Genomic DNA, 17,089 nt, shown 5'->3' with positions numbered 1-17,089 from the left:
TCAATGGTTTTCAAAGCTTGACCTGAATGCAAGTTACCTTCAGCTACTCCCAGACCTGGCCAGCAGATACATAACCTATCCAACACATCTTGCATTAAGGGGGTACATGCGACTCAACCTCAGAATATCCTCAATAACTGAGGCATGGCCAACTGAGCCCCTGAGAGCGCTGACAAAGACCGATGCCTGTTGGGACTGGAGAACCCAGGCAACAGAAGCATTTAACATCATCCTGCTCTGTAACACCACTTGGTATATTTCTACCCCCAAAAGACATGGAACGCATCATAGATGCGTGTTTTGTAGGGCTGGGTGCTGTTCTAGTCCAAGAACACGAATGAGGGTTTCTGACGCCAATCTCTTTTGCAAGAAGAGTGCTGACCCTCACTGAGACCCGGTATTCCCAAATTGAGCTCGAATGCCTGGCTATTAAGTGGACAGATCATCACTTACACCTCTTGTTCTATGGGGGTGAGTTATGAGTTGTAATGGCCCACAAGCCACCTGTCTGCCAGCACATCTCAACACCACCCACTGAGGCTTCAGCAATACAACTTCACTTCACTCTACAGACTAAGGGTCAGCAACCCCACGGACTACCTATTAAGCGACCTGCAAATACCCAGACAAGAGACAATCTCGCTAGGTGATGACACCAAAGACTACATTCGCCTGATTGCACAGGAAGCATGTCCCAAAGCCATGACTCTGGATGAAAGCATCACTGCTTGGGAGACATATGTTTACAGAAAACTGTGAAAGCAAATCAACAACACAGGTAGAAAGACTGCCTGCAGGACTCCCAGTTGTGAAACTCAGTCGATAAACCAATGCTCATGGAACTGTCAAAGAGGGAGGACCTGAGTGCCACCAATGGAGACCTTCTCCTGCAAGCATGATGCATCATGAGACCTCAAACCTTTCACAGAGGATAGTGGAGTTGGCACACCAAGGCAACCTGAGGTTGCCAAAACAAAGTCACAGCTGAGGGAGAAACTGTGGTTTAGTGGTGGATGAGGCAGTAGAGGACATGGAAAAAGTATGTCACACCTGTCAGCTGACCAGGGGAGCAAGTTGCCCAGCCCCATCCTGACTGAAGACCCATGAAGGACTCTGTGGACGAATGTCAGCATAGACTTTGGCCGCTTCCCAGATGGACAATTAACCCTGGTGCTAGTGGATGAATGCACTAAATTTCCAGTGATTGAGTTTATGGTATCAACATCCTTTCACATGGTGTGCCCTTCACTGGAAAAAATGTTTGCTACTTTCAGACTGGGAACAGAAATTAGGACAGTGTTCTTGCAGAGGTAGTGACCAGCTGCTCTGGACAATACCACAACTCAATAGCAATGAAGACAGGCAAATGAGGTTGCGAGTCAAAATTGAATGACCAAAGACTACCCTATAAGCTCTGGAGACCAAGTGCTTATCCCAGACAAGTACACAAGGTGGAAGGTTCAAACATATTTTGGAAGGGGTCCAGGGACTCTAGAGGAGGTCGAAGGCACAATGGTTTTGGCATTCTTGGGAGAGGAAAAAGTTACCCTGAATGTTTCATGATTTAAAAGATACCTCCTGTGGAAACCACGAAGAACACCGACAGGGAGATGCTGTGTCAATGAAAACCCTTCTACTGGGAATAAAAGTGCACAGTGCCCCACCAGAGTATGAGGAAAGATGGCTGACTCCAGTGGACATAACCCAGGAGCAAGGTAATGCCCAGGCAGAATCAGCCCCCTCTGCTGAAGAAGGACAAGTCGCTGACAGCCCTCTGACAAAACTCCAGACCCAAAGGTACCACTTGAAACCCAACCAGGCCTCCATCCAAGCATTATGGACTGTGTATGCTGCACTTACCAAGAACCCTGGGAATCACCCCAGGTGCAAAGGACCTAACCAAAGTAAGAAGGGATGTAGAGAGCCAACCGAACCCCTATGTGAGGGACACTCATGTTGCTTGCCCCCTGATGACTGAGCTCAGACAAAGGGATAAATTAAGGGGAGCGGGGGCAACTTCCAGACATAGGTCATCATGTCTGGGTTCCCCCTGTGTCGTGTGGTGCTGCTACGTTACAGGTGGGTTGTGCTGAGGTATTTGTGCTGAGCTAAGTACAAGCTCTTCAAAACAGATCTGTCTTGGTGGCTTTCCTGAATTGGTTTTGGTCGTCTTCTTTATGCAGACTGCTAACAAAGCAGTGCTAGGCAGCACAAGGGCACCATCTGCTGGGAGGGTGGGGTCGTGCCAGTTTGCCCTTAAAGCTTTAAGCCAAGAAAATGCATTAGACACCCACCCCAGGATGTCACATCATAATCCAATGCTGAAGACATACAGTTGCCAAGGCTTGCTTTGATCCGGAGCCAAGCAGGCCAAGAGTGGCGGCTGATCAGATAGATCTGAGGCGCCTCGCCAGCTGCTGACTTGGAAAGGGGCCGTAGAAGGAGGACTTGGTGATAGAGTGGCCTGCTTCAGTGGGCAGATAGCATTTTCAGATTCCTTGCAGGGCTTTAAGTGGGATGACAAAACTGGGGGGCTGGTCTCTCAAAGGGGTGTAGCCTATGTAATTAAGGGTGTGACTTAAAAACACCTTAGCTAAAAACCTGTACTTAGCATAATGTGTGCCCCGACTGGTATTTTACGGTTTCTGACATTGCGTCCAGATACATAAGACAGCAGGTAACATTATATCTACAACAAGCCAGGACTATTGGCTTTGCAAATGGCTGTTAGTTGCATAAGATAAATAAGCAACCCCTATGGCTTTGGTGCATATTATATTGAAAATGCTTCAGTCCTGAAATGATAAGACTGTGAAAGAACGACTGTGAAAGAACAATAACGAGTCTCTTTGAAGTTACCTCAAAGGCAGTCAAGAGTGGTCCTGCTGCAGAGTTAGGATTTTTTTCATGGTGAGGGTGAGGGCAAAAATAGTAAGCCTGAGAGTGACCTGTCTCAGCACCTGCTTTTTAGAAAAGCCGGTGCAGAGCACCAGCAGAACCCGTCCCATTTAAAGCCCCGAGCCTTGTATAAAAAAATATGTTAATGTGGCTGGGAGCTGAATCCCCGGGGATTGGTGGTGGTTGGAAACATGGCTTATATTGTTCTGCTCTGTTTTAAACAGATAAGCGTGCAGAAAACAAAATGCAGCCATAATTTGTCCTGTTATTCAGTCATGCACACAGTGGTACAAATGCACCTTCATACATGTACATGTGAATAGGATACACCAGTTTCCTCAACCCAGGAGAGGTTGTGGTGTAACAGCCAGAGCTGCTGACTCTGGAGTTGGGGATCCAGGTTAGAGTCTCGGCATCGCTCAACATCCTTTGATTCTGGGCAAATCAGTTAATCTCCCCGTGCCTAAAGAAACTGGATGTGTCCTTGTGTAATGTAACTGGTGCTCATGTACAGCGCCCTATACCTTTCGGTCGAGTTCGCTTTTTACAAAACTGCAAGGAAAAAAAACCATATCTAAATCCCTAGAATTATCGCAGTAGCAGCTGCTACCGGATGGGGTTGGTGGGGCAGGTAGGGGGGTGGTGGAAAAAAATAAAAATGACTTACCTGAAACAGACAGACTGGCAACCCCCATCCGTCCTCTTCATCTTTTGGTCTCCAGTCCTGGTCGGCAGCAGGAGGAGGCACCCGGGCACACAGGCTCTCCTGAGCCAATCTGAGCGCCGTAGTCGAGGACAGGGAGACTTTGCATGTTCCCCATCAGGCTGTGTAATGTGACCTGGTGGAGAAAGATGCAACCAGGCCTCCAGAGAACAGGCCAAGCTGTCATGCGCACTTAGGGAGTGAAAACCACTCCTTCCCCCGCGATGCCCAGCCCCACGAGCCACTGACTTCCATAGGAAAAATACAATTATAGAAACAATAGGTTATTATCAAACTTTTTTTTTCATTTTGAGCAGTGAGGCGATGCTCCTCCGCCTTAGCAGAGGAGCCGCCACTACAAAGAGATCTTTAAAAGTTGCTGCTGCAGATCTCCTTGAAAGGCCACTCTTCATTCTTAAATGTTTTTGTGTTAAAGTTTAAGTTGTTCCTCCAGCAGTAAACCTTCTTTGAATGTATATCTTTTCCTTGCAGTATCGCACCATCGCTATTCCGAAGATCCGGAATTATTTTGTCTGCGCCACTTTTGTGTTCCTCTGTATATTTTTTATACAAATTTTAATCATGGCAAGGTACGTAAGCATGTTGTTCTCCTAATACCAAACTGTTATGAATATTTTATGTCTCCTGATAATGTTTTTATGTACAATTGGCACTGTTCAAAAAGCTATTAGGCGAAGTCGCTTGCATTTCAGTGTGAATCACTTTCAAGTGGAGTAAAGGGAAGCAAGATTACACCCACAAGGCACTCTGTTTCAAGATGGCAGAAGTCAGATAAGATGAGTAAAAAAAAGCTTTTCGAGATGTTATGTTAGATGGTATAGTGTGAGCAATGCAAATTAAAAAAAGAAAACGTTTTTTAGTATCAGGAACTATCACAGTGTAAAATATTGTTTGCACTGGACGAAAATGTAATCTTTATAGCACCAAGGAGGGTGCATTACGCACTATGGACAAGCAAGTTCTTGCCACAAACCGTCACATTTCACTTAGCAACAGTGATCAAAGTGCTTTGATGCTGGTCGCACGTGATAACACGTTGTTGATCCTGTAAAAGGATGACCAGTTAGCACGTTATGAAATTGATCATACATGAACGTGACAAGGAAAGGCATTTTGTAGGGCGTAATGGTCAGAAACTGCCGATTCTGGAACAGGGGCATTCAGTTTGAACCCGGCCTTTGCTCAAGATCGTGACCTTATCACTTAACCTCCCAGTGCATTAGAAATGTGTAACGTCTGCTGCTCACGTAAAGCGCCCTGACGCCCTTAGGCCAAGTTTACGCTGTATAAAAAACTGCAAAAATAAATATTCTAAAGAGTTCCACGTAATTGCTAAGGCGTGATGTGAATGTTTGTGTGCGATCACAATTCAGGATTTTATCAAAAATGCCGAAATTATCCAAAGGAGAAAGGGTAGTAGAAGTGTATACCAATCAACGTCAATTCACTGCTCCTTGCCAGCTTTTGACCCTCTGAAGCACTGGCTGCCATTCATTGCGTGCCACCGATGATAATCCCGCCTGGGCCATTACTAATCATTAATGCCCCCTTTCTTTCCCTCATAGGACTGCTGCGCTGGGAATTTCCTTTGGCATCGTCGGAGCAATCGTTTTACTTATTTTATTTCTATGCTCTGCTGATAAATTCCAGGTGGGTAAACGGATGAAAACAGGTACGTCTTTGGTGCTCCTGTGTGTTCTTGAAATTATTGATGCACAAGTTCAAAGGTCAAGCCATGCTTTCAGAATGCTTATGAGAGGGCCCCTCTGCGCCATAGTGAAGGGGTACTGCCGCTTGACTCATGGTATTCTAAACCCAAGGCTTGTTTTTCTGGTTCTTCTTTAAAATCCCATCGTTTTTCCAGTATGATTTGCCCCCAAGAGAAAATTGACCTCATTCTATTTATAAAAAACAGAGGGTGTGCTGCAGGTGACCCACACCAGATACCTACCCTGATAGTCTGGGGCTTCACAAGTGGGGATCAGCCACAGCTATTTACACCAAGCCCTGCTTTTTTTTGGAGCCCTACTATGCTTCTACTAAAATAATGTGTATGTTAGGGGTGGGCGAAAAATTCCACTCCGCCGGCTGAGTTCCCAGAGTTTTGCCCACTTTGTGCTCCATGTGAAGTGTAGAGTTCTGAAAAACGTAGCCAAGCAGAGTTTTTTGCTTTCGAGCAGCTCGCCAAGGGTAAGTTGGCAAGCGCTCGCGAGAAAAAATCACGCGCTAGACCTCCTCCCTGCGAGATTTCTCATCCCGGGCGGTCGTGGCAAGTCACGGCCGCTCGCATTGAGAAATCTGCCATCCACGTTGAGGAAACTGCCGCTCGGGTAGAATGTCTACTCGAGTGGCAAAGGGCAGCAGTGCCCTCTGGCACGACACGTAGTGCTATTCGCGCTGATTTTACAGCGTGGGGCAAATTCCCGGCACTATATATCAGTGCGAGCAGCGCGACTTAACAGACTTTGCCGTTGGCAGAACTCCGCAGAGCGCCGCAGAGTTTTTCTAGCACTTTGCGGAGTTTATATAACAAAAGCATAGGTAGTCTGCTTTTGTGATATATTGTCAATGAGGCAGCCAACCACTAGGTGTCGCCACAAAACCAGTGAAGGTTTGCATTGCGTTTGTAACCTGAGCCCCAGTCTTGACCTGCAAATGTTGTTGTCTTAAATTGCAGCATTCGTTGTGTAAGTACACAACATATCTAGAATTTCTTGTGCATTAAGAAACCAGGGAGCAGTATTGCTGCACAGTTGCTGTAAAAAATAAGCCAGTTATCCTAAGGCGCTCCTGAAACTGTGTTTATTATTGTTCCAGTAAATATGTAGAATAGTCTTTGGCAGCCTTCACAGAAAACAGTGTTCCCTGGTATGGGATCTAAGGAGTGTGACACGAATCAGGAGAATGGAATTAAAAAACACAGGGGAATGGGGCTAATGGAGTTGATGCAAGTAGAGAATGAGCAGCTATTTTAAGAGTCCGGGGGGCGATACAAAGTTTTTAATTGTGATCCTGCGGAGAACAGCAAGCCAACCAGGCGGCTTGTCACAACTTGCTGTAAGGAGCATCAAAGCTGCTAAATTTCCCAGATCCATGTGTGATGTGCTATTCCAGTCCAGATGTTTTCCTTTACATTCTAGAACTTATAGTCCTGTTTTCTAGTGGAATAAATAAGACTTAAAAGAAAAAACAAGCAGGTGGTGTATTTTCAATGCTGTACTGGCATTTTCGAAGTACCTAAACCTTTCCTCCAGGCATGTGCATAAACGAAGAGTAACCTTGCAGATTCCTTTCATTTATGAGTGCCTTGAAGTGGCCGAAAGATAACATATTCTGTGCTATTAAGACCACCCAAAGAAATAGTGAAGCTGTGTTAAAATGAATATGTTATCCAGGAATAGGAAAATCAATGTTAATGAGCAAAATGATAGGTTTTATTGAGATTTCATTTGAGAAAAATTGCAGGATTACACCATCTGAACATGTGGAGGCAGGATCTGATTTTGTGTTGGTGTACAATAGATTCCCTTTAAAGGTCACACAAGATATATGTTGCATATCATCAGGTTTCACAAACAAATAAGTACACCTACACAAAAACGAGCATTTGCAATGCAATATGGCTCACATTTTAACCTTTTCGTTGCGCCCGTCGGCCAACGGCCATCACAAGCACTACCTCCGTAGTGCTGCGCACGTCCGTTAGCCAAAGCGGCCTTGCCCACTCAATGGAACCCCCCGCATCGCGGCGGAATTTCTGCCGCGGTTAAGGTGTTAATTTTTTAATAGAGTTAGAGCTATTGGTGTTGTAATGGAAATTAGAACATTGGAATGTTGGGAGCTCCATTGAAAACAATGGAGTGCTCTGGGCTTATAATGGCTGGTATAAGCCTGGAGCTCCAACATTCCAATGTTTCTTTGTTCTCAGCTCTGGCTCTGAACAAAGGCTTCAGGGTAGCCTGAGCGGATTCCAATCCCCTCACGCTCCCAAAAGGCTTTGGTTTTTTTGTTAGAACATTCTGTCCTCTAGAGACAGAATGTTCTAATAGCCTTATGGCCCTTCGTAGATCGGCGATACCGCTATTAAGTCCCTCTCCCTTGTTAAAGGCCCTCGCCTTCGGCTCAGGGCCTTTAACGCTGGAGAGGGCCTTTAATAGCTGGTATAGCCCTCTACGGCGGGCTATAAGGCTACATTATTTTTACTTTTAGGCAAGGACAGCTGACCCATTCAGCGGGTTGGATGCTGAAATAATGGGTGGGTGCAAACCTTGAATGGAGATTCTTCAAATGCTGGAATATTGTATTCATGAATTTGACTCACAGTATTAATTGTAAAGCAGGGTGGGATCCATTTTGGATGCCTTTGGTTTGACAGGGGACAAGATGAAGAGTAAGTACAGCTTCCCTTCTCAGTGGAAGTGTACCACATGCATTCCTGGGGCAGTAGGATGGAAATCCAGATAGTGAAAATCAAGAAAGTCTTTGCTAGCAAGGGGCTGCTAATAAGACTTCCTGAATTAGTGTGATTTGGTAGATGTCTTGCTTTACACTCCCAAATAGAAGAAAATTACCACTCCCCAGCAGAGGCACCCAGTAAAACAAGAAAGCACCTAGAAAGGGGCTCCGTCCTCACCTCACCAAATGAGGCACATCAAGAGGCAGTTTTCAGAATAAAGCATGGGGTTTTATTAGTGGAACACTCTCAAACAGAAAGGCTTTCCCAGGTGTCAAATAATTCAGATAAAATAATGTGCAAATGTAAATATACTTATATCTATCTATCTATCTATCTATCTATCTATCTATCTATATATATATATATATATATATATATATATATATATATATATTACCTACTGGCGATAGCCAGTAGGTATATATAGTTAGGATTTTTTCCCTATGGGACTTTTGAAAATTCTATGTCTAATAACTTTGGCGTTTGTGGACGGAATCGGCTGAAATTTTCAGGAAAATGGCACATTTTGTTTCTGAGCAGCCCCTGAAAATTTGGTGGGGTTTCGTCAAGGGGGGGCTGAGAAAAAAGGGGGGTCCCAAAATGCGTTTTTCCCATTCATTTTTCCATAGGGCGGTTGGACTCACTTTTAGCTCGAACGGCTGAATGGATTTGCACGAAACTTGGCAAAATTGTAGGGACTGTTAGCCCGATGTGCCTTTGCTAGGTCTCAATATATGTGCTCCAGTAGTTTTTGAGAAATTAACGTTCAAACCAAGATATATATCTGTAACAGCGCTCTGGGCAGCGATCCGGTCCGCTTACTTTTCGCTTATCGGAACTTTGCGCGCAGAAAGCTGATTGGCTCTCCGGTGTCTGTCAACATTCTAAACAGTCCGGAGCGGACGCCATCTTGTCTCTCGGTAGGATCGAGAGAGAAGAAGAGGTGGAAAACGAAGGGGGAATTTAATGAAAGGGGGCAAGGTATCCCCCTCTTGACCCCCTAGGAATGTTGTTGGGGTTATTAAAGGGTCCCGTGGGGAAAATAAAAAAAAATGATTTTTCACGGTAGAAGCGCGGCCGCGAACTGGTAGCGAAACGGGAATTCGCCATTTTGTGCTTCGTAAATTAAATTACTAGTTATAAGTGGGTGCGGGAGACGTATCCTAATCCCCTATGTTTCCTGAGGGTGGGTGAGGAGGCTGATATATGTTGATACATCTCTTCCAGCGGCTGTGCGTGAGCTTTTTTTTTTTTTTTTGCTGCGTGACAGTCCGGAGCGGCCGCCATCTTGTCTCTCGGTAGGATCGAGAGAGAAGAAAAGGTGAAAAACTAAGGGGGAATTTAATGAAAGGGGGCAAGGTATCCCCCTCTTGACCCCCTAGGAATGTTGTTGGGGTTATTAAAGGGTCCCGTGGGGAAAATAAAAAAAAAATGATTTTTCACGGTAGAAGCGCTTCACGGGCCGCGAACTGGGCCGCAAACTGGTAGCGAAACGGGAATTCGCCATTTTGTGCTTCGTTAATTAAAGTACTAGGTATAAGGGGGTGCGGGAGACATATCCTAATCCCCTATGTTTCCTGAGGGTGGCTGAGGAGGCTGATATATGTTGATACATCTCTTCCAGCGGCTGCGCCATCTTGCCTTTTTTCGAATGCCACAATTTTGTCGTGCACGGCAGCCATTTTAGATGCCAGGCTGGTTCCAGGCTATCACCTAACCCTGCGGATGTAGTTTATGGCCCCAGCTGTAGAGAATTCAGACATGCCAATCCTCCTGATTCAGGCGTGTGAGTACTGATTTCAGTGCTAGTCTCCCGCCTCCCGATTTCTGCAAGCAAAAACCCGGGGGCATATTACGAACAACTAGCGATAATTTTTGTCTCTAACTTGTTTAGAGACAAAAATTATCGCCGCACATCGGCGATTTTTATCGCAGATAAACCTTGCTATTATCGCAGAAAAGTCAGCGATATTCATGTATTATCGACCTAATGCTCTTAGCCATGTTATCCACCTCCCATTGGATAACATGGCTAAGAACTGCTCAGGGCAGGTGTTAGATTTTGGAGATATTCGCGCTTAGCGCGAATATCTCCAAAAGTTGGTAATAGAAGGTAGCGATGTTAGGGACTGTTTCCAGTCGCTAACATCTTGGCACGCCACTTTGCATGTCATTAGTGATAAGTATCACTGACATGCAAAGCGGGGCCCAAGATGGTCGCTATCTCCTTTTAGCTGTCACTAACTGGTGTTAGCGACAGCTTGATAATAGGGAAATAATTTTATCTCCGCTTTCATGGTTTTTAAAGCCAAAAAAGCGGAGATAAACCCCCTTGATAATATGCCCCACGATTCCTTGGGGGTTTCAGCTGACAGGGCTTGGTATTGTGTTACATGGTAATTTTTCCATGAAACGTCAGAGGGTCGATGCAGGGGTTCTAGAAGAGGTGATAAACCATTTAAGCCTCATGAACAAGCGCATGGTCTTTTAAAGATTTGTGAAGTACTCGGGGCGGCGGTGTGTGTGTGCCCTCTTTCAGGAGCGGGCGGGGGGGCACTGCCAGCAACTTGCCAGGTCAGGTAGTGTTCAACACGTGCATCACCCTTTCTCTGCCTGCTATTGCGCTCCATGCTTCGGAAAGGTAAGAAAAAGAACGTGCATTTGAGTTTGAAATGTCCGATCCTGCAGCAGCACACTTCCAAAGCCCACACATGACAATAACCCGATTCAAGGCCCCATTCACCCGTTTTTAAAAAAATAGATAACACTCCAACAAAGTAAGGTTATAAAACTTTATTAACTACTAACTTTAACAAACGGAACAAAAACTAAAAACATTTAAACATTTCTCAACACAAAAAGCAACAATGGTTAGAAGCTGTCTTTTGTGCGAATAGTCCCAAGGCAGCACAACGTGCAGAGTTCTGGACGGCACCAGGTGATGTCGCCTGGGTGCCGCACTGGTTTAGGGATCCTACAATGCTGCTCCGAAAATTGGCGTGGGGCGTCCCGGGTGGGGCGGGGGGAGGCCTCGTCAGTAGCGGTCTGTTGTGCGAATAGTCCCAAGGCAGCACAACGTGCAGAGTTCTGGACGGCACCCAGGTGATGTCGCCTGGGTGCCGCACTGGTTTAGGGATCCTACAATGCAGCACAGAAAAACAGCGTGGGGCGTCCCGGGTGGTGCGGGGGGAGGCCTCGTCAGTAGCGGTCTGTGTCCAGTGTCACATGGCTGACACAACATGTACGACAGGCACCCAGGTGATGTCCAGTAAACTGCCGCACTGGTTTTGGTATCCTACAATGCTGCTCCGAAAATTGGCGTGCGGCGGCTCGGGGGGGGGGCGTGGGGGAGCCGGCGTGAACGGGCCTCCCCAGGTGGCGGCCATCTAGCTGAGTTGCGCTCGCTCTTGCGGCCACAGCGTCTCGCTCACCATGTTGTTGAGTTGCTCCCACTCTTGCAGTGCAGCGATAGGCGGCTGCCACATGGCTCTTAAAATGGCGGACAGCTCCTCGGTTTTAGGCCTGGTCCACTGAAATGGTCCTGGGACACTTTGGAACTCGGACGCTTGCCTGCTAGGGCTTGGGTTCCATTCTCGAAAAGCGTCCCCTCAGCCGTGAAGATTGTATAATAGTCTTGGGGGCCCCCGACTCCCGCAGGGTTCCGGTGGGGAGCGGCTGCCATGATTGCTCGCGGAATGACCACGACGGAGCCACGAGATGATGGTGCTCTCATGGTGACGCCAGCTTCAGTATGAAACATCCAGAAACAAGGTGGGGCTTTCATCGTTTGGGAAAAAAAAATGTTCTAAACCAATGAAAAGTGTTATTTTTAGGTCATATGACCAAGCCTTCCATCTTTAGGAAACCAAAAGTAAAATGAACCAATGAAAAGTTTTATAAACAAGTCACATGACCTGTTATGCGGCATAGGGCTACAAAAAGCATAGAAAATCCGTTGGCACGTGAGGCGGCGTCAGTAGCGGACCGATGTGCGAATAGGCCGAAGGCAGCACAACGGGCCGAGATCCGGATGGTACCGAGGTGGTGTCCAGCTAATTGCCGCACTGGTGTGGCCATCCTACAATGCTGCGCCGAAAGACGGCGTGTCCAGCTGAATTGCGGTCACTGTTGCGGTACAGTGACTCGAACGCGCCGAGATCCGGATGGCACCGAGGTGGTGTCCAGCAAATTGCCGCACTGGTGTGGCCATCCTACAATGCTGCGCCGAAAGACGGCGTGTCCAGCTGAATTGCGGTCACTGTTGCGGTACAGTGACTCGAACGCGCCGAGATCCGGATGGCGCCGAGGTGGTGTCCAGCAAATTGCCGTACTGGTGTGGCCATCCTACAATGCTGCGCCGAAAGACGGCGTGTTCAGCTGAGTTCCGGTCACTCTTCCGGCACAGTGACTCGAACGCGCTGAGATCCGGATGGCACCGAGGTGGTGTCCAGCAAGTGGCTGCACTGGTGTGGCCATCCTACAATGCTGCGCCGAAAGTCGGCGTGGGGTGCCCCGTTGGCTTATGAGGTGATGTCAGTAGTGGACTGATGTGTGAATAGGTCGGAACCAGCACAAGGCGCCAAGATCCGAATGGCAAGTCCTGGATGTTGAGTGCCTCAGTTGAGATTTCTGAGCAGTGCTTGTAGGACTGTCTGAAGCTTATTTGCACCTGCTGCAGCTTCACTAGGTCCGGCGGAACTTTTTGCCTTTTCCTTTCTGCTTCTTTTCCTACAATGCGTTTCATCTGAAGACACGACCAGGTCCCTGAATGTGTGCAGGGGGACGCTATTGATTGAATGAACGCGCCGAGATCTGGATGGCACCGAGGTGGTGTCCAGCAAATTGCCGCACTGGTGTGGCCATCCTACAATGCTGCGCCGAAAGTCGGCGTGGGGTGCCCCGTTGGTTTATGAGGTGATGTCAGTAGTGGACCGATGTGTGAATAGGTCGGAACCAGCACAAGGCGCCCTGCACTGTTGAGCCTTTTTCAATGCCTGTTTTTCGTTGTTTCCCCTCCATCAAAAACAAAACAAAAATACAAGGCGCCAAGATCCGAATGGCAAGTCCTGGATGTTGAGTGCCTCAGTTGAGAGTTCTGAGCAGTGCTTGTAAGACTGTCTGAAGCTTATTTGCACCTGCTGCAGCTTCACTAGGTCCGGCGGAACTTTTTTCCTTTTCCTTTCTGCTTCTTTTCCTACAATGCGTTTCATCTGAAGACACGACCAGGTCCCTGAATGTGTGCAGGGGGACGCTATTGATTGAATGAAAATGGCGGCTTGACACAAAGCTGACTCAAGCGTTACTGTTGGTGCTATACAGACAAAAATTGGTTTTCAGTTTGTACATTCTTCAGGTTTTTTTTTTCCATCCAAGTCTGATTGAGAGTTTGTAGAAAAATGGCTTCAGATTTTCCACATACTACTCTTCAACATTCTTCCTAAATGTAACAATGTGAAACTCACTAGGAGAACGGCTGTTTCTGTTTCCTTTCAAAATGCTGCCACCAATATTTTCTGAATGGAAGACACCATCTTGTAGCATAAAGGGCCGAAAGGGGTTCTGGTCTGGCCGATGGTTGGTGGAGACATTTTGACTATATCTTGGACCTGCCCGGCCTCGCCCAAAATGGCGCCGGTATAAATGGGACTCGTAACTCTTTGCCCGCAAATGTATATCTAGAAAATGTTATTGTAAGTGGCCCTGTCGTATTTTAATTACAAAATGTACGTCCACCGATTCCGCAACTGTTAGACACCTTTGTTCTTGTCACCTAATGGCCCGCTCGTTACGTTCTTCTACAGTGTAAATGTCTCCTCATCATATACGATTTCAGTTTGCTCCGTGGCCGGCCCACGTGGTTATAGGCCCGTATTTGTATACTGACATTTTCACAATAAAGGTTTTTAAAACAAAACACGGTAGTAGTATTTTCATTTGTAAAGTTTTTACTTTTAGTGACTGTTTTCGAATCAGTAAAAGGCAAGTGAAATAAAGCAGTCCAATTACATGACGGATAAAAGGTATAATATGTAGGAACGCAGTAAAGATAAATGGTCAAGGGCAGTTGTGTTTTTCATGTCTGCAACATGAAGTGATCGATAAGAATCTGATAATCAGGCGTATCGGCGACTAAGACAGCAGGCCGAATCTCTTTTACTCAACGGCTCCGTCATGGAAGGAAGAAACGCCCTTTTTCTCGAAAAAGGAATATATTTTACTTGCAAGACAGTTGTAAATTTTCCGGGAAAGTACATTAGCCTGGAATATTATAACATATGTTTGAAAAAAAAATATTGTTCGAAAATAATAAAAAGCGTAATTTTTAGGTCATATGACCAAGCTTTTCATCATTAAATTAACAAAAGTAAAATGAACCAATGAAAAGTTTTATTAACAAGTCACATGACCTGTTATGCTTACGTTACGCGCTGCGCGCCGCGCCTCGGATCACTTCCGGGTGCGCTAACGCGGCGTGTCATAAAACGCATTACGCGACAACGTAGGTCAAGAATATAGTCTAAATGTCTCCACCAACCAGCGTTCAGAACACAACCCCTTTCAGCAGTCCAAAAAGTTCTGTTAAATGACAACAGAGGGGACAGGCAACAAGAACCATCAGTCAAAGAGGGGAGGGCAAGTTCTTCTCTTCCGGGTCATGTTGGGGCGCTACCGGAACTGATCGAATTGGTAGTCTACAGTGTTTCTGGATGTTTCAGACTAAAGCTGGCGTCAGCATGAGACCACTACCATCTCGTAGCTCCGTCGTGGCCATTCCACGAGCAATCATGGCAGCCGCTCCCCACCAGAAGCCTGCGGGAGTCGGAGGCCCCCAAGACTTTTGTAGAATCTTCACGGCTGAGGGGACGCTTTTCGAGAATGGGACCCAAGCCCTAGCAGACAAGCGTCCGAGTTCCAAGGTGTCCCAGGGCCATTTTAGTGGACCAGGCCCAAAACCGAAGAGCCAGCCGCCATTTTGAGAGTCCTGTGGCAGCCGCCTATCGCTGCACCGCAAGAGCGGGCGCATCTCAACTACATGGTGAGCGAGACGCTGTAGTCGCAAGAGCGGGCGGTAAACAGCTGAATGGCGGAAGAGGCACAGTGTAGCAAAAGCGGGCGGAATGGCAACTAAAACGATAAAGGGGCGCCCCACTACAGCTTGTCTTCAGGTCAAACGGATTGTGGGACAAGGTCCAGAATTGAAGAGTCATCAAAAGGCAAAAAGTTCCGCCGGACCCCGGGAGCCGGCCGCCTATGTCGGGGGCGATCTCAGGCTACACCAGTGCTATAAGACTTGGGGAGGGTGTCGGAGCCAAGCGTCTTCTCCGAGTCCATGGCCATCACACCGCCCCTCAGGGGCCTCCGTCAAGCTGTTTAGGAAGGTAACATATCACATTGTTTTCTAATGCAGTCAGGTCCACAAACGACACTCACTTACTTTGAGAATAGTGAAGCTGCAGTTGGTGGAAATAAGCTTCAGACAGTGTTACAAGCACTGCTCAGAACTCTTAACTATGGCACCCAACATCCAGAACTTATGCTATTTGAGAATGGTAGTGACATCGAAGCATCTCAGGGACCAAAACCATTAACGTACTTTCACGTATGAAAATCTTACTTGGGGAGGGGGCAGGAGCGAAGCGCCCCCTCCCAGTCAGCGCCACCACACCGTATGTTGAAAATCTGAAGCCATCGTTCTACAAAGTCAACCAAACTTGGATTGAAAAATCTAGAAAAATGTACAAACTGAAAACCAGTTTTGGTCTGCATAGCATCAGTAACAACGCTTGAGTCAGCTTTGTGTCAAGCCGCCATTTTGATTCAACAAAGCACAGGCATTGAAAAAGGCTGAAATTCAGAACTCTAAACTATGGCACCCAACATCCAGGAGCTTGCTATCCGGATCTTGGAGCCTTGTGCTGTTTTCGATCTATTCACACATCGGTCCACTACTGACATCATCTTATAAACCAACGTTATGTAAATAGTTTTTTAATAAAATGTTTTACCCTGTTTCTTTGCTGGTGTGTTGTCTATATTTTTAATATTTGCATAGGGTTTGTCGTTATTTTGTGCGGGATGGGTGATGGAGCCGAGCTGTCTTGCAGCCCTCATGGTGTGGAGCTCAGTTCATCTCACTATTTTCGTATTTCTCAAGAAGGGTTGTTCCTAATATTTCTATTTTAGCGAGGTCAAAAAGAGATCCAATTAGTGGCCTACTGATTTTGCTCGATTACTTTTATTTTTGTACACGATTTTTCACTATCTGCAAAGACTAAACAGAGTATTGCGACTTTGTGCTTGTTTGTAAATAGAGAATGATCCAAAGAGAACCAATTCTAAAACAGTAAATGCTTGGACAACAATCAATCAAATGGAGAGACAAGGAGGCACGACGGATTACAACGGGGGTAAAGGCCTGCGTTAACTACCCTTCAGTATCTGCAAAGAGAGAGTACTACTAAGGCAAAAGAGGGGAGGGGGGGGGGGGGGTGCAGCGTTCAAAGCACATCAGCGTGCATAAATACGAAAATGTTTTTATCTATCACGTACTTGACATTTTAAAGCTTTTCATATTTGCTATTAAAAAACCAATGAAATTCACAGAAAAAACCATAGGTTATAGTGGATATATAGTTAGGAATTTGCATTTACAAAACCTTGAAAATTCAATGAAAAAACCATAGGTTATAGGCCATATATAGTTAGGAATTAGCATTTACAAAACCTTATTTTACTCGCATAAAACCATTGAAATTCCATATATAGTTAGAAGCGCTAACTATATATCGCGCACCCGCAATCCACTGCTGATGATGTCACATATTACATCATTCATGACATGGTCAGTGACATCACTGATGACATCACTGATGACATCTCAAATGACATCACTGATGACAACTCAAATGATATCAATGATGACATCTCAAATGACATCACTGATGACATCACTGATGACAACTCAAATGACATCACTGATGACATCTCATTTGTCATCACTGATCACATCA

The 17,089-nt window shown here is 46.2% G+C and overlaps 1 protein-coding gene across 3 annotated transcripts in view; it reads left to right on the top strand.

Annotated features, from left to right (window-relative positions):
• Positions 1-17,089, top strand: part of ADCY7 (adenylate cyclase 7) — a 565,990-nt gene that overhangs the window by 458,393 nt on the left and 90,508 nt on the right. For all 3 annotated transcript variants that reach the window (XM_086947700.1, XM_086947702.1, XM_086947701.1), the window contains exons 15-16: positions 4,094-4,191; positions 5,188-5,272. In XM_086947700.1, coding sequence (XP_086803826.1) covers positions 4,094-4,191; positions 5,188-5,272 — 183 coding nt within the window. The remainder of the gene's footprint in view (positions 1-4,093; positions 4,192-5,187; positions 5,273-17,089) is intronic.

The sequence above is a fragment of the Lissotriton vulgaris genome, chromosome 12 (assembly GCF_964263255.1).
Source record: "Lissotriton vulgaris chromosome 12, aLisVul1.2, whole genome shotgun sequence".
NCBI classification, from domain to species: Eukaryota; Metazoa; Chordata; class Amphibia; order Caudata; family Salamandridae; genus Lissotriton; species Lissotriton vulgaris.
This window is presented reverse-complemented; position numbering and strand designations above follow the sequence as displayed.